Below are 18,840 nucleotides of genomic sequence, written 5' to 3'. Positions count from 1 at the left end.
TGTTGCACACTGCTGCTGCTTTTCCTGGAGATGGAGATGAGAAATAGTCCCAGACCACACTTTTAATTTTTCTATCTGCATCCATCTCCATTGAAATTTGAAAGACACTATTGAAATTAAATATAGGCTTTAAAAAAAAAAAAGAAAACTAAAAACTGGCTGCCACCCTGCGGTGCTGAGTGGCTGGCACCCTTTGGTGGGTGGGTGGCTGGCTGGCACCCTGTGGTGGGTGGCTGGCTGGCACCCTGTGTGGTGGGTGGCTGGCTGGCACCCTGTGTGGTGGGTGGCTGGCTAGCACCCCGTGTGGTGGGTGGCTGGCTAGCACCCCGTGTGGTGGGTGGCTGGCTAGCACCCCGTGTGGTTTGTGGCTGGCTAGCACCCCGTGTGGTGGGTGGCTGGCTGGTACAGGCCCAGGGCCTGTGGCTGGCTAGCTGGTACAGGCAGGGCCGGGGGCTGGCTGGTACAGGCCTATGGGTGTGTGGTTGGCTGCTGGCTGGCACCTGTGGGTGGGTGTATGTATGTGGCAGCTGTGTTAAACACACTGTGTGCACTGTACACTCACTGTCCCGAGACTCCCCGACTCCAGACAAGGCTGAGGGAGGCAGCCTAAGAAGGCAGAAGCTGTCCCAGTGCGCCGTGGCGCAACATACGCAATGACGTCACAACATTATCTGCAATATAGGTAACCTACGGGGCCGATTCCGATATATCTGGAAAAGTGCATATCGGCCCTCGATATATCGGCCTTGCCAATAATCGGTCGATCCCTAGTTTGCAGTTGTGCCATACCCTTTCCATTTTCCGATTATGGTGATCCATGGAGATGTTCAAAGCTTGGGATATTTTTTTATAGCCTAACCCTACTAAACTTCACCACAACTTTATCCCTGACCTGTCTGGTGTGTGCCTTGGCCTTCATGATGCTGTCTCTTTACTAAGGTTCTCTAACAAACTGAGGGCTTCACAGAACAGCTGTATTTATACTGAGGGTAAATTACACACAGATGGACTCTATTTACTAATTCGATTTCTAGAGGCACTTCATTCCACTAGATTTTAGTTAGGGGTACCAGAGTAAAGGGGGTTGCATACAAATGCATGCCACACTTTTCAGGTATTTATTGGGGAAAAAAAATGGAAACCCATTTATCATTTTCCTTTCACTTCACAATTATGTGCCACTTTATGTTGGTCTACATACAATCCCAATAAAATACATTTACGTTTTGGCTGTAATATGACAAAAATGTGGAAAATTTGAATACTTTTTCAAGGAACTGTACATGTGTAATGTGTTAAGGACAGCCTTAATAAGCAAGCTGACCACCTCCATCTATTTGGGTAAAACTACTATGTGCTGGGTATCTTCTTCACCTAAGAATGGCAAAGACTCTAAAACCGACTGATGCTCTACCTTCTGCATCTGCGTAGAAGCCAAAAACTTAGAAAAGAAAACTATCCCTCTAAAGACACTTACTGAAGTCTGTCTGGTGTTAGAGAGGTTATAAGCCCCTAGGGCTGGTCTACATCTTTTTCTGTACCTAGGGTCTATTTCTCCTGTAGAACCCAAGAAAACGTGGGTTACAATTGCTCCCTTCTTTAAAATATGCTAGTTCCCTGTCTGTCATGCTGATTCTTAAAAAAATACTGTGTGTCATTCATTTGGAACATTTATAGGTACATTAGAAAAAATAAAATCACGTTCAACTTTTGTAAATCGTTTACTAGATGCTTTTAACAGTCTATGACTGAGAAGTAGCATTTTCAGGAGGTCAACAATGGTGGTTTACATATTTCTCTTATGAAAAGGTATGACAGTAGAAAAGAGGCTCCAAAAAAAGGAAGAAAACAGAACACCCTGCATCAGTCAACATCTTCTAGTGTTTGTTGCTTAAAGAAATACTCCACACGATTGTGAAGTTGCCCGAGTTACACTGCCAGGCATATCATGTCTTGAAGGAAGTCTATAAAAACACACTCAATGTCTATTTAGGGTACGGCACCTGATGAGCGAAATCTGGCAGACCTGGCACAGATCTCCATCCCACGCTTCTAAGGTCTGTAGACACGCAGGTCAGAACCTGCTTCCATAGCTGCTCAGCAGTAGTTAAATCAATTTCGTCAAACCAGGACCCAGCGGAGTTCTGTCTTCTGGAAGAGAGAAAATGCAGCAAGTGATGAGCATGAGCAGAAATGGTTTGTTCTGAGCGCTACTTCTGTCGAATCCCATCAGCTAAAACATTACCTGAAGCACTAGCAGTGTGAAGGGGAGAAAAAAAAAAAAAGACAACGCTTCAGCATCATCATTACACAAAAAAAAAATGCTGTACACACTGCAGAGACAACACTGCACTTGCTTTGGCAAGTTAAGTTAAGACAACTTGATCATATTTTTACAATATAATTTAGTTGAGCTTGAATACAAAGGCATTTATCAACCCAGTAAGCTCAGAGAGCACCAATTATTAGCATAAATCGATGACCCAATAACAAGTGTTTGGTGAAAGCCTCTGTGTAGAATTAAAAAGAAGACATTGCATGGTGTCATGATAATCAGACTTGCTTCTATAACTTGACATAAAAGCAGGGCTCCAATTCAGATTATTGAATCTCTAATCAGTTTCGAAAATAAAAAAAAATAAAACTAGAAAAAAACAATAATAAAAAAGTCACCTGATTTCAACCACTTTACGACCGCTCACTGTGCCTCTACTGCGGCACAGTGGCTCGTTATCGTCCAGCGACGTAGACCTACGTCGCTGGACTCCTCCCCCTGTAGGCGGCGCTCGCGCTCCGCCGGAGGCGCGCTCCCGTTGTTTTCATTCATAGCGGGAGTCGGGCCAGGGGAGGAGCGGCGGCGATCGCCGCCGCTCTTCCCCGATCGTCGGGGAATCTAGTTTGGAGATCCGCCCGCTTGTGTAAACAGAGCGGACGGATCTCCTAAGTGACAGGGAGTGACAGATCAGAGTGTTCAGCATAGCTGGACATCCGATCTGTCCCTGACTCACTCAGTCACCTCCCCCCCACACACGTCAGTAAGCACCAGGCATACATTAACCCCTCCCTCTCCAATAAAATGAACCCCTTCCCTGCCAGTGTCATTTTTACAGTAACAGTGCATATATATAGCACTGATTACTGCAGTAATGTCACTGGTAACCCCAAAAGTGTCAAAAATGTCAGTCAAGGGTCCGATCTGTCCGCCGCAATGTTGCAGTCCCGAAAAAAAAAAAAAAACGCAGATCGCCGCCATTACTCGTTAAAAAAAGACAGAAATCTTTCCCATAGTTAGTAAACGCAATAACTTTTGCGCAAACCAATCAAAATACGCTTATTGTGATTTTTTTTACCAAACATAGGTAGCAGAAAACAAATTGGCCAAAAATTTTTAAAAAATTAGATTTTTACATATTTTTTGGGAGGAATTTCATATAAAAAAATGTTAAAAATATTGTTAATTTTTCAAAATAAACAATCTTTTGTTGTTTATAGCGCAAAAAGTAAAAATCCCACAGGTGATCAAATACCACCAAAAGAAAGCTCTGTTTGTGGGAACAAAAGGACGAAAATTTCGTTTGGGTACGGCGTCGCACGACCGCGCAATTGTCGGTAAACTCGCACATCGCCGAATCGCAAAAAGTGGCCTGGACGTAAGACAGCAAAATCCTCCGGTGGTAAAGTGGTTAACGAATTTGAAAAATGTCAGAATGAAGAGGTGCAGTGGGGGAAAAGTATTAGATCACGTGCAAATTTTGTAAGTTTGCCCACTTACAAATAAATGATGGGTCTATGATTGTTATCATAGGTTTATTTTAAATGATTATATGCACAGTACATCATGTGAAATACCGGGATTGACGAAAATCTGCAGGGGATCAAAAAAAATTGCTCATGCAATTAAGCATAGATGTGTGCAGTTCAAGGCAATTAAGCATATGTATGCAGTTCATGGCAATTACCCATAAATGCATGCAGTTCCAGGCAATTACAAATATATGCATGCAGTTCAAAGCAATTAAGCATATATGCATGCAGTTCAAAGCAATTAAGCATATATGCATGCAGTTCAAATGAAAATATGCTTTTATGCAATATGCGTTTATGGAAGCATGCGTTTATGCAAATATGCCTTTATGAAATCATGTGTTCCTGCAAACATGTACCCATGCAAACGTGCATCCACGTAATTAGCAAACATGAAAACACGTGTCCATGCATTTATGCAAACATGTATGTAAGTAAGCATGCGTTCATGCAAGCATGTGCCCATGTAAACACGCACCTATGCAAAACACGCCCCTATGCAAGTAAGCAGGCATGAACATGTTCACTATGCTGCACCAGCCCGACTGCACTTACCTCCATCGATTTAGCAGGATACGCCAAGCATATAGGCTCCAATACAGCCTTAATGCTGCTTCAAAACAGCCTACAAATAAGTTCCTCCAGACCAAATGCAAGCTATTTTGGAGACATACCTCCTTAAAGTGCACAGATACCTGTATAGGGGTGTATCAACAGACAGTTGTACAAGCCCTCCTGATTAAGCAGTAAGTATACCTTTATGCCGTATATAACCATGCCTTGACTAGTCACCTAGCCTCCCCATAGAAATGACCCATTTCATTATGTAACCATGGGATGAAGTTATGTCTCAGGGGCCTTGCTGATCCTTTAGCCCACATGGTCCATCAAAAATGCCCGCCCTTCTACTTCCTATCTATATAGGAGTAGGCCATACTGAGCGAACCTATTCCCTCTAGTGGCTGGAGGAGACACTGCAGTCCAATACTCCTGAGAAGTACACAGGGCATGAACAGTACACTGCCCCCAGTGGCCACTGGGAGAAACACAAGAACGACAGATCTTTTTTTTTTTTTAAAGAAACTGCAAAATGCAGACTTACCCTTCCAGCTGCAGGACCCTGAGCTAACAGGAGTCCAATCTTCACCCATCATGGCGGGCTCAGTCATAAAATACCTTAAGTGACTGGGTCCCCCTTAATCTGGGGTCCACTCCCCTGGACCTGTATAGCACCCAGCAGGAAAACACCTTGGTCAGAACAAACACTGCACATGATTCCTTACGCAGGGTCCAGCACCATAAGGCTGCTTCACAGGTAAACCTTAACCACTCTACAACCGCTCACAGTAATACTACTGCGGCAGAGTGGTTCGTTATCGTCCAGCGACGTAGTATTAACGTCGTTGGACACTCCCCCTTCTGGGCGGCGCTTGCGCGCCGCCGGAGGCTCGCTCCCGCTGTTTTAATTCACAGCGGGAGTCGGGCCAGGGGAGGAGCAGCGGCGATCGCCGCTGCTCTTACCCGATCGTCGGGGATCGAGTCTGGAGATCCGCCCGCTGTGTGTAAACACAGCGGGCGGATCTCCATAGTGACAGGGAGTGACAGATCGGACTGTTCAGCATAGCTGGACATCCGATCTGTCCATGACTCACACAGTCACCTCCCCCCCTACACGTCAGTAAGCACCAGGCATACATTAACCCCTCCCTCTCCAATAAAATTAACCCCTTCCCTGCCAGTGTCATTTTTACAGTAACAGTGCATATTTATAGCACTGATTACTGCAGTAATGTCACTGGTACCCCCAAAAGTGTCAAAAATGTCAGTCAAGGGTCCGATCTGTCCGCCGCAATGTCGCAGTCCCGCAAAAAAAAAAATCGCAGATCGCCGCCATTACGCGTTAAAAAAAAAACACCAAAAATGACAGAAATCTTTCCCTTTGTTAGTAAACGCAATAACTTTTGCGCAAACCAATCAAAATACGCTTATTGATTTTTTTTACCAAACATATGTAGCATAAAACAAATTGGCCAAAAATTTTTAAAAAAATTGGTTTTTACATCTTTTTTGGGGGGAATTTCATATAAAAAAATGTTAAAAATATTGTTATTTTTTCAAAATAAATGCTCTTTTTTTGTTTATAGCGCAAAAAGTAAAAATCGCACAGGTGATCAAATACCACCAAAAGAAAGCTCTGTTTGTGGGAAAAAAAGGACGTAAATTTCGTTTGGGTACGGCGTCGCACGACCGCGCAATTGTCAGTTGAAGTCGCACAGCGCCGAATCGCAAAAAGTAGCCTGGACGGAAGACAGCAAAATCCTCCGGTGGTAAAGTGGTTAAGAAATCTTCTCTTCTATCCAATGAGGCTGGGTTACCATCCATTTTGGCTGACAGCTTTTTCGAATGGATCCGATTGAAGTCCCTGATCCTTTACAGAACCGTCCAGACCTCTAAGTATCCTCCAAGAGCACATGTATCACATTCAGTGACCGCCACCTTACAGACATTAGCCAAAAAAACTGAGGTACTTCCTGTGTAGGAGGGGTTATATAGAGGAGGACTTCCTGTTTGATTGATCTGCCAGTGTCCATTCACCCTATGAATCCAGCCAGTGTCCATTCACCCTATAGGTGGAGCATAACCCACATAGTAATTATTATGGCCTCTCTGTGTCCCGTGATGTACGATAAAGAAAATCAAATGTTTGCAGTGTTCCCTGGTCATATATCTTACTTAAAATACCCCTCTTGCTTTCAAAAAAACTCACCATCAGAGAATGTCTTTATGTGTTCTAAGTAGGGATCGACCGATTATCGGCAAAGCCGATATATATCGAGGGCCGATCTGACCTTTCCCAGATATATCGGAATCGGCCACCAAGGTGACCGATATTGCCGATATTTTGGGAAAGTGCTTGTACCGGAGTAATGCCTGCAGCTAGATGCATCATCCCGTTACCGGCATCCATAGCCGTCGGTCGACTGTCTTGTAATGAAAACTGATGCGGCTGAGAAGCCACTCGGCTGTCATTACAAGGAGCGGGAGGGGATGCCTTCTAGGTACTATGATAAATCTTCCTACAGGTAGCCTTCCGAGCTCTCAGCAAGGTAGGAAAACAGCATCAGAGAGACCCCCGTCTCTCAACACCTGGCCTTCAACCGCCAAGCCATTAAAGCCAGAGACCGTAAAGCAGGATGGAAGATTGACCCTCTTCCATCATTAGGTCGAAACGCGTCGGGGTCTCTGCCCCCTCACCACATATTGTTTGGGGTGCTGTTTGTGTATATTTGTGATCATCATTTTGCAATGTTATTTATCTTTGTACTAGCTACCAGGAGCTCATAATATACTCCCCGTATAGGGGTTGTTTTTTAACTTTGTATATTTATCACTTGTCACTTTTTCTATTTTTTGCATATTAAAGATGATATTTCTTTTAAAAACTTTTTGACATTTTTCTTTCCATTATCTAATATACAATACATGCTGCCTTAAAACCCGTTGGGGGTTGATGCCTTTGGTATCCCTTTTTTCCCGGAAGATTGACCCTTGAGACAGCAGATCTTCTCTCAGAGGTAGCCGCCAGGGAAGCTTGACGACCATCTTGACGAGGTCTGCGTACCAAGACCGTCGAGGTCAGTCTGGGGCCACCAGAATCACTTGCACCTGTTCCAACGCCAACCTGCGGAGGAACCTGGACAAAAAAGTTGAAATCGGGGGAAAGGCATAAATCAGCGGATACTAGTGCCAAGGCACCACCAACGCGTCTGTGGCGTCTGCCAGAGAATCTCAAGCTCAGGCCACGAACCTTTCCACCTTCTTGTTGAGCAAGACGCGAACAGATCCACATCCAGAGTCCCCCACCGGGCACACAGGAGCCGAAAAACCTCTGGATGCAGGGACTATTAGCCCTGATCCAAGAACTGATTACTCAGCTCGTCCGTCTGCTAGTTCTCCACTCCAGGAATGTGAACAGCAGAGATAGCTGGAACATGCGCCTCGGCTAAAGACAGAATCTCGGCCACTTCCTTGGCCGCCCGTCCTGGTGCCCCCTTGATATATTGATGTAAGCCACAGCCGTGGCATTGTCGGTTTGAACCACGCAACCGGGTCACCCAATGGAGCAGGCAAAGTTTTATCGCCCTGAGTTCCAGAACATTGATCGGCAAGGAGGATTCCTCCAACGACCACACCCCCTGGGCACAAAGTGTCCAGTACTCCACTTCAGCCCGTCAGGCTGGCATCCATGGTGATCGCCGTCCAAAACAGGGGCAGAAAGGACTTGCCCTGGTTCAGAGTGGGTGACAGAGGCCACCACGAAAGCTCTGTCCTCGTGAGACTGCTCAAACAAACCATTCTGTCCAAGGACAGGGCATTCCTGTTCCATTTGGCAAGAATCTCTGCTTGCAGAGTCCTTGTGTGAAACTGGGCAAACGGAATTGCCTTTAAGGCTGAAACCATCAGCCCCAGGGGGGCATGCAGGTTCGCAGGGAGGAGAGATCGTTGTCCCTGAGAGACCTGATCTCACCCTGTAACGTCTGGAGTTTTTCCTCCGGGAAAAAAAACCTTTGCCTGATGGTCCACCCGAACTCCTGCAGCGTCTGAACCGTGACCGTCAGATCGCCCCACAGTGGCACACAAGATCGCCCTCAACAAGAGACCATCCAGATAACCGCGGACCGCAATCCCTTCTTGCACAGCAGAGCCAGCACCGGGGCCAAAACCTTGGTGAAGACCCTGGGAGCCGAAGCTAGACCAAAGGGTAATGCCACAAATTGAAAGTGCTCCTCTACCACTGTGAAGCGGAGATACCGCTGATGACCTTCGTAGATAGGGATGTGCAAATACCCATCCTTTAAATCGATGGAGGCCAGAAAATCCCCTCGACTTAAAAGACGCCACCACCTACCAGATGGATTCCATCTGGAACTTCTGCACCTGCACAAAGCGGTTCAGTGACTTGAGGTCCAGAATCGGACGAACCTTGCCCTCCTTCCTGGGCACTGTGAACAGGTTTAAATAAAACCTGCAAAACCTTTCCCGCTGTGGAACCGGGACAATAATGCAATGAGCAAGAAGATCTTGCAAAGCCCCCTTGAGAGCTGTCAGGCGATCGGGAAACACAGAAATTTGATGAAAAGAACCTGTCTGCGGGGCGAGATCGAAATTCGATCTTGTACCCTGAACGAATCAGTTCGTGAACCCATTTGTCCTGAATTAGGAACAACCAGGGTTCCCGAAAGTAACACAGACGTCCCCCCACCCCTGAGAGGGGTGAGGGCGTTCCTTCATGCGGAAGAGGACTGGGCCGCAGCACTGGACTAACCAGCCTTGGGCTTCCCAGACCAGGGCTTCTTGTTACCGCCGGAGGCCTTGAAGGATTTTCCCTTTTCCTGTGCCCCTGAGGCACGAAAAAAACCCCCAATGAGCCTTAAAGGAAAGACCCCGCCACGTGCGGGATGATTTACCCTTTGCGGATTGGGGCAGGAGGGTACTCTTACCCCGTGAGACACTTGACAATCTCATCCGAGGAGTCCTCAAAAAGGCATTCCCTCAAATAGGGGATATCAGACACAGTCTTTTAGAGGCATGGTCTGCCAACCAGCTCTTCAGCCATACCATGCGGCAGAGTGCAATCCCCACCACAGACAGACAATCAGAGGAGCCTCGTCCAGTGCCGTGTCACACAGATACACCATGGCCTGGGGCCATTTGGTCCGTGAGCTCAATGAGATTCGGTGGAACCGACTCAGCCACCAAGTTGCGCCTAAGCACCTTAATCCATTCCGTAACCATCTGAGAGACCAGCACGGAAGCGAACACCGGCTTGAGGAGTGAGCCCGCCATGAAGTATATGTGGCGGGAAAGTGACTCCACGTGCCTATCCATCGGGCCTTTAAACACCGGGGGAGTCCACCACGGGAACCACCGTGCATTTATTCAACCTGGAAACAGTGTGGTCCACCTTAGGTGACACCGCCCAGCGATTGAAAACAGGTGCGCCCCTGAAGACGTCATTTGCGTATGACGAAACGCGTTGGGCCGCTCCCTATTGGTTGACGCCTGGACGCACATGCGCAGCGGAGGACGACCGCGGCCATCTTGTTGGTTAGATTCGGAACCACGCTGATCGGCGTTTGTATGCGCATAACCCCCAGCTATAATGTGAGTTGTTTTCCTATTATTCTAATAAATGATTGAAGCTTACATACTACACCATGAGGGGTATTATCTTTCTCTTATGAGCAGTTTCCGATGTGTTATCTGACCTTTATCTAAGAGACCTTCATTTGAGAAGCGGATTGGGATGGCGACCATGTGATTATTATCTGCAGTTTGCCATGGCTATAGCCTGAATGCTTGTCTATCATATCCGTCTGGTAAGCGTGTTTTGGCACTTTACTTGGTGGCGGATCTGCTTCACCCTCCTATTCAGTGTTGGTTGCTGTGTAGTTACATTCTTCCCGGATGGAGGAGACATGTGCAATTGAACAGGAGCTCAACATGGGCATATAGTCTATTGGGCCTTACTGGCTGTGATTTGAAACACAGCAGGTACCCAGCTGTATGGCTCTTGATACTGAATATAAACAGACTACCCCTATCGTTGTGCAAACGACTACTCATTACCATACGAGTCTCCTGTAAACTCACAATAATCCTCCTCCTTACATACCAAGAACGTTGAGATTTGTGTCTCACCATACAATGTACAGATAAGTCTAGTAATAGCTCCAGATGAAGCTTTCCGAAGTAAAGCAAAACATGTTGAGCAAAATACTAAATACTGTACGGTGAAAAACTGAATACGACATCAGTTGACCCGGTTGGCCGGCACCTTGTATATTCGGGTATCCATCAGCAGGAATCTTCTGATGTGAAGTATCTCTTTGATTGTTCTAATTGTCAACTTCTTTGTATATTAATTTGTATGAAAACTGAGGTTTATCCTTTTGTGAACCGTGTATACATTACAGTGTGGACCTTTTATAGGTCCGTTGTCTTACTCAACACGATTGTTTGTATAGTTTGTGATTTTAATTGAATCTTAAATAAAAAATTGATTTTATAGATAGATATAGTGTGCTGAAATCCTTGTTTCCCAATCCTTCCATTTCTTATATACCTACTTTGATTGATTCGGTTTTAATTGAAAGGCTGAGTTGAGAGCTGCAGCAAATTCTATCCTTCACACCTGATTCCTGCAAGAGATATCTCTGTTACTAAGTGATAGCACAGGAGTCATTTCTTAAACCATGTCAGGCTCTGAATCAGAAGACTGAGAGGGCAGCGGCCATTTTTGAACATTACCTTGAGACATCATAAGATCAACTTTGGATGGCAAAGTTTCAATGGCTGCAGATAAAGAAGCTAGGGAAGGTGATCTGGAAGTCCCGGATGCACAAACAAGCTCTGGGATGAAAATGTCTCCCTGGGACTCCATATTAGCAGAATATAAAAAAATGGAAAACTGGCCCTTTAAAATCGGTGATTGTGGTACGCACCGCGATCCCATGCTGCCACTGGACTCCCCTTTATAATGCTAAATAACTGAGCAAGCAATGTGTCTAAGGAACAATGCCCAAAAGCAGTGAAAACCCCTTATAGTGCCAGAGATATAGAAAACAAACCACTCTCCACGCTTCTCTGCATCAAGTGAAAAGATGGCAGGAGGAAGTGACCTAAATCACTAGAGGCCGAACAATGCCCTGAGCCACACAAACATGGATGCCAAGTATATGGAGAAAACACAGGGAAAATGGCCACTGCCCTTACAACGCGGCTGCTCTTACAACACAGCTGCCCACATCCAAGATGGCGCCGAAAACGGCACCAAAAGCACATGTTATGCAAAAAATGGCTGCTGCCCTTACACTGATGCATTCAGGCATGCCCTTACCCAAAATGGTGGCCGAAAACGGCGCCGACAGTCAGGAGCCCAGGAACCCTGGCCACCGTGGGAATCCACTATAGGAAGCCTCCCAAGACGAGGTAAGAGCCTTACATCCCCCCCTATGCAGCGGGCGCCGCTAGAGCGCCCCCCTAAGGAGCAGGGAGGCAGGATCCATCCAGACCAGCCAGGGGGGACACCACAGAGATCGTAGCTCTGACATCCCCAGGAGTGGGCCCACATAGCCCCACCCCCACCCAGAGGACTGTCCCAGGGACACGGGGGGGTAGCATTACTCACCATACCATGGACCACGTGCTCCGCTATGATACAGCTCAACTCCCACCCTGAGTGGGGGTGCTGTCAGCAAAGAGGGGACGCTGCAACACAGGGCGTTCCAGGGTCGATGCGTCCCGGCAAAGAAATTCCTCCGCAGGCTCGTCCCCATCCGTCAGGGCACGGTCGTGGCGAGGCATGGGCGGATTACAAACTGCGCACACTTGTAGGCCAGGCTGGGGTACCATAAGAATCTAGATTATCCAGTGCGAAGCCCAGCCCGGCTGTCGCTTGTAGTTCTCCAGGAGGATCCCCCTGACTAGCTAGCGTTAGTGAGTGAGAAAATAAATTAAAACATTTTTCAAAGACATAATAAAAACTGAGACCGGAGTCCCAGCAGGGTATCCTAGGTCCTACTCCTGAGCTAGGCAGCAAGAAACTGATTAGTAAGCTCTAAGTGTCTGAGGGTATAGACGAGAGGGATAGCCCCTAAGGTGTGTCTAGTTAAAGCTTTTTAATGAAGTTTCACTACCTAGCCTGCTCCAGCAGAGGGCACCATTACCCAATAGTGATGAAACTTGGAAGAGGCTGTGTCTGTCAGAGGATGTAAGAGAAAATCTGTGTTTTGTTTACTAGAAAATTACCCAAAACCGCCAAACGTTATATATGTTTTTTTTTTTTCTTAGCAGAGACCCAAGAGGGAAAAAATTATGGTCCTTGAAATTTTTTTGTCATATGCTATTTGTACTGTATGGTGATTTTTCAAACGCAATGTTTTTGGAAAAAATACACTTTAATGCATTTAAAAAAAAAAAAAAAACACTATATAGAACCTAGTTTTTGGGTAAAATATACCCAACAAGTCGTGCTTTCAAATTACAGGTTGCCAGTAGAGAGTTACAGAGGAGGTTAAGCGCTAGAATTATTGCTATGATGTTTGCGGCAATACCATAGAAGTGATGTCACACCATTTACATATGTGGGTGTGACCTACGTATATGCATTTGCTTCTGCATGAAAGCATAAGGGGATGGGGGCATTTAAAAAAAAAAAAGAAAAAAGTTTTTTATTTTATTTTTAAACTGTCCCTTTAATTTTTTTAATAACTTTTACTACTATCAAAAGAAATGTAAAAATTACTCGTGATAGAAAGAAGGCATGACAGGTCCTCTTTAGAAGGCATCTGGAATACAGGAGATAAAAAAAATACAAATAAAATTGATCTCTGCTTTCTAGGAAAAAAATGTCAGTGTTTACATTGCCAGAACCAGAAGTGACGTTGCTACTGACCTCCCAGGATCATAGAGATGGCCAGGGACCATCCGATTCTCGGCCAGCTCTGTTTTAACCCGGCAACGCCAGCAGATCGGATTTGGGGTTCTCTGATCATAAAGCCCCATGGAGGGCTAGAGAGGCAGAATGTCCCCTCCCGCTGCCTTAATAGTAATCCAGCAGTTAAACAGCCTAGGATGCCTTTTACACTAAAGGTAATTACAGGCTGAAAAGAAAGATATCTGGATGATGCTTGTAGCTGCAGGCATCATCCAGGTATCTCCACTTCAAGTCCAGAACGTCATAGGACGTCATACAGGCGGGAAGTGGTTACATACTTAGGAGCCGATGTCAGGAATCTACACAGGTGGGGTAAATTAGGGTTTCCCTGTAGAAATCTAGGCTTAACATGCTTTATGAGAGGCAGCATGCAGATCTCTCCTCTCTCACCGAGAAGGATCGGGATGAATGCCTGAATCATTTTTTTACAAACATGAGCCAGAGACTGATTTATCCAAATCAAACTTCTGCATAGAGTATAATACACTCCGCAGAGAATGTTTTGCATATGCCCACAAACAGAAAACGTCTGTCAGAAGCTCCACTAAAGTGGGCATTTTCATACACAGGTTGTGGACCTGCCCTTGTTTACAACATTATTGGAGGGAAGTAGTTTCCACAGTAAACCTAGTAGGAGAGCTGACTTTCCCAATGGACACCCACATTTTTCAAATGGGCATGACTGAGAACCTTGAGGAATCCTGATATGTTAAACTGCTTGTATTTTATTCTGCGTTATACTCTAAAAGAGCAATACTGTTGAAATAGAAAGTCCAACTGCCACCCACTGCAGAGGAATGGAAATCCGTCATAAAAACAATGTTACCCTATATACAAGTACCTTATATCAACTGTAATTGTCTTAGGAATATTGATAAGATAGGGGCAAACTGGATAGATCCCAAAGGAATAACTGTCTGATAATGGTAGTATTAGGCTGGCTATTCATTAAACAATTTTCTTATTCAATTGCCTTTAGATTACCTTCAACTATGTAGTGCAAGGGCCTGCCCGATTGAATACAAATTGAAAATGTTTCGGTTTGACCTCATATTACATGGTTTTGGTAAATCTAAAGGGAAATTGTAGAAGAAATTTGTATAATGTATGGCCAGGCTTAGTTTGTTTGCCACCTTTGCCTTGGACGTTGGCAAAGGTAATCTGACTTCACTACTCCCTTTCCTGGACTGTGCAAATGCTATCCCCCCGCTTCCCTCCCTCTTTTCCTCCTTCCAACCCTCCAATCACTTTTCTCCCTTAGCATAACCCTGAGCTGAATGAACATAGCATCACTATGGAAATGCTTTAAACTGACTTACTTGCTACTTCCTAGTTCTGCAATGCACTGCTTTTGTGTACCCATTGCATGTATTCTACTGTACTTTTTGTGTAATTTAAATAAAGCCTTCTACTAAAAAACAAAAAAAATCCACTCTTGCAATCCAGGCATTCCTGTCAGACAGCACAATTTGGTCTTGCATTCTCTGAGACCTTTCTGAACTGTAATGTAATAGTAGAACCCACACAAGTCTGTGGCTGGACAATAAAAAAAAAAACAGTACAGTGCTAACAGCATCACTTTGCTCTATTCTTTTGTAAGTATTTCCACATCAAGAGCTGCAGGAGATCCTTAATAATACTTCCTCTCACAGTAAGGAGATTATTGGAAAAAGATATCAGTGGGGATTTAGACACAAACAGCTATGTGTAAAGATTAATTTAATAAACCAATGACTTGAATAAGTACCTTTTTTACATCTGATACGAAACAGCTTGAGGGATCCTTCACACCGGTGGGTTACCACATCTACATTTCTGTGCAGTATTTCATGTTTTAGGGTGCGTTACAATAGGACAGCCTACTCATTTACAATGGTTAGCCAAATAAATGGCAGCAGAAGAAAAAATGCTACCTGCATTCTTTTTTGCAGCAGCACACCACAACATATGTTATGGGCATCGTCATACTAACTGCAGTGGGTTGAACGAAAAAAAATAACCTGATTCTAGGTGGAAGGGGAATCCTCTCCGCTGTGACAATATTTTCTGACAGTGAGGAGACTTTCCCACCATCAGAATACACAGACAGAGGGAGTTTGCAGGGTATTTGTATAGAAGTCAATCAATAGATCGATTTCTGTACAACCACAATGGCTGGGGTCAAATTTTGCTTGGTCCCTGCTGAAGCAGCCAGATTTCAATCCATCTTTGGGCAGTTTAACTATTCATGGCAGTGACATTAGAATGTAATCTTTTACATTAAATTATGTAAATTGGTTAAACATGAACTAAAGGCACTATACTTACCTCCTAACAGCCTGGGTCCCCTACCGGCATTTTCTCCCAAGGTGCAAATTCAAGCATCTCCATTGGCTGGTGTGGGACAATGTAACGTGCGCATTCATCGGAGTCAATCATCTCGCAACCAGGCTACGTGCCAGAGATGAAAGTTGGACTGTGTATGCACAGCCTTGTTGTCCTGAATACTGCGAGCAGACAGGTAGCTGTTTTTGATCACAGAAGAGACATTGCATGTGTTTTATCACTAGGGGAGTGATTCTAACTGTATGGGGGTTGGGCTTCTGAGATGACCATAGAGACATGTGATCCTAAATAGCAGGATCACATGAGCTCTGTGATCATCCCAGGGAGGACGGTCGGCTGTGTTTACAACAGCCGACCGTCCTCCTCTCTCTGCGGGGAACGATCGAGTGTCAGTTGGCAATCTGAGCCGCCTGACACACGCATCAGCTTCCCCGCTGACGAGCGGGGGCGCACGAACGACGTAGAGCTACATCAGTTCGCGCAGGAGGGCCGCCCTGCCACAGTAAATCTGCGGGGAGCGGTCTGGAAGTGGTTAAAGAGTCTCTGTTCTATTATGAAACTCTAGCTTTAACCACTTGCCGACCGCCGCACGACTATCTACGTGGGCGGTCAGCCCCTCACAGGCAAAGTGACGTAGGTCTACGTCGCTCGCCTGTGAGGGTTTAGGGAGCGAGCGCGCGCCGCCGGAGGCGCGCTCCCGCTCCCGCGTGGTCACGGACCCCCCCGCGCGCGTGACCGGCGGACCCGATCGCCGCCGGCCACTCTGCGATCGGCGGGGGAGAGGGAGATAGTCAGGCAGCTTGTGTAAACAAGCTGCCTGTCATTCTCCTCTCTGTATGAGAGCTGATCACATGGATCTACTATGTAGATCCATTGATCACTCTGCATACAGTTGAAGCCACAGCCAATCACAGTTAGAATCACGCCCCTAGGGACACACACAGCCCCTCCCTCTCAAATAAAGTTAACCCCTTCACTACCAGTGCATTTTTACAGTAACAGTGCATATGTATAGCACTGATTACTGTAGAAATGTCACTGGTAACCCCAAAAGTGTCAAAAATGTCAGTCAAGGGTCCGATCTGTCCGCCGCAATGTCGCAGTACCGCAAAAAAAATCGCAGATCGCCGCCATTACGCGTTAAAAAAAAAAACAACAAAAATGACAAAAATCTTTCCCTTTGTTAGTAAACGCAATAACTTTAGCGCAAACCAATCAAAATACGCTTTTTGCGATTTTTTTTACCAAACATAGGTAGCATAAAACAAATTGGCCGAAAATATTAAAAAATTTTGATTTTTACATTTTTTTTGGGGGGAATTTCATATAAAAAAAAGGGAAAAATATTGCTATTTTTGCAAAATTTACGCTCTTTTTTTGTTTATAGCGCGTGATCAAAAAATCGCACAGGTGATCAAATACCACCAAAAGAAAGCTCTGTTTGTGGGAAAAAAAGGACGCCAAATTCGTTTCGGTACAGCGTCGCACGACCGCGCAATTGTCCGTTAAAGTCACGCAGTGCCGAATCGCAAAATGCCCTCTGGTCGTTTAGCAGCCAAATCCTCCGGGGCTTAAGTGGTTAAAAGATGCTAATCTGAACAATCTACAAAATATCTGTATGCAGAATGTGGGGCACTACCTAATAAGCAGCAATTAATTAAACTGCAGGCAGACATGCACTCACATCTCTCCTGAGCAATTAAAAAAACACTGTAAAGTTGCTATATTTCATGTAAAAGGGAATACTCTCCAACAATTTAAGAAAATACAGTAGTGATCACCCAGCTAAAAAGCATACATTAACCATCTTGGGGTTTCCTTGAAAATGCTGCTTGTTTTTGTTTTAGATTTCAAAGGCTTACTCATTTGACAGCTGTCTTCCCGTATCATCTGACCTCTTTCACACGCTGCTGAACCAAGTCATCTACATCCAGTATGGTTCCCTGTGCTGGAAATTACATGGGCGTACATCAAGGGAGGTTATAGCGCCACTACACCTTCACCCACTCTCAGGGTCTCAAGTGCTATGCCACACTGGCATTTTACCATGGTTTAAAGGAGAAAGGTGTAGAACAAGACAATAACAGAAATGTGATTCATTTTAAGCTTCTGTATTCATTTTTTATTGGTAATCACTATAAGAAATACTAACAGATGATACCTGCATGTCAAAGGCTGTAAACAGTTAGTCACAATTTCAAATCATCTCTCATCCAGGATAAAAAAAAAAAAAAAAAAAGAGCGAAAATGTCTACAAGTACAGTAGTAGGACTCAACATCGTCAATTTTGGCTAAAACTGAAATTGTTATTAAAAAAATATATATATATATATATATATATATATATATATATATATATATTTATTTGGCACAATGCTGAAAACCCTATTTTCGGCCAATAATTTTTGACGGCCGAAATTTCAGTGCATCACTAAGTAGAACTATAGGCAAAACTTTTTTTTATTTTGTATAGAGTATGGGAGGGTTATAACCCTTGTCAAATTTGTTTTTTACCATCTGTGTCCCATTGCAGAGATTTCCACTCACTTCTTGTCCCATAGCCAAACAGGAAGTAAGAAGAAAACTCCCAGATCACCAGAACTAGTGTCCCCATTGGAAGATTTTCCCTCTATTACTTTTCTGGGGACAACCCAAAATAATTGGATTTTTGTCTTACCGTAAATTCCTTTTCTCTGATGTTCATTGACGGACACAGCTCCAGAATCTTCTTGACCATTGGGTTATGCTGCCCCCTACAGGAGTAGGTCACTAGGCAGGAAAAAGCTTTACAAAGCTTTTCCTGAGGAAGAGTATTAATGTTAAACGGCCATAGAGCAGTGCTGCATGCCAGAGGTCCATAGCCACCAGTACTACTCTGAGTCTGGTGGCTCTTTATGTAAGTGCTCTCACTGGCGTCTGCATTTTATGGATCAATATTGGGTGTTTTATTCAGCTTTTAGAGTTGACTGTTATGCCTTATTTTAAATAAATACTACACCATGAAAAGATTTTCTCTCTCCTATGTCTGCTGATTTGTGCACCGGTCCTGTTGGAGTATTGAAGAAGGAGATATCCTTTGGTATGAACCCCGTTATCTGGCTTTACTCAAGACCTGATACTACATTAAAAACGCATTTGCTGTCCTAACCAGGCAGCATATCGGTCTGGTGAGTGCGCATTCTTATCTTGGTGAAGAATCACTGGTAGAGGAG

The 18,840-nt window shown here is 44.8% G+C and overlaps 1 protein-coding gene across 2 annotated transcripts in view; it reads right to left on the bottom strand.

The window, feature by feature from the left end:
- FAAP20 (FA core complex associated protein 20) overlaps positions 1–18,840 on the bottom strand; it is a 546,873-nt gene that overhangs the window by 75,998 nt on the left and 452,035 nt on the right. For both annotated transcript variants that reach the window (XM_082274236.1, XM_082274235.1), the window contains exon 3: positions 2,004–2,151. In XM_082274236.1, coding sequence (XP_082130362.1) covers positions 2,004–2,151 — 148 coding nt within the window. The remainder of the gene's footprint in view (positions 1–2,003; positions 2,152–18,840) is intronic.

The sequence above is a fragment of the Pelophylax lessonae genome (genome assembly GCF_965119305.1).
Source record: "Pelophylax lessonae genome assembly, chromosome: 12".
Lineage (NCBI taxonomy): Eukaryota > Metazoa > Chordata > Amphibia > Anura > Ranidae > Pelophylax > Pelophylax lessonae.
Note: the sequence above shows the minus strand (reverse complement) of the source record. Positions and strands in the feature narration are given on the sequence as shown.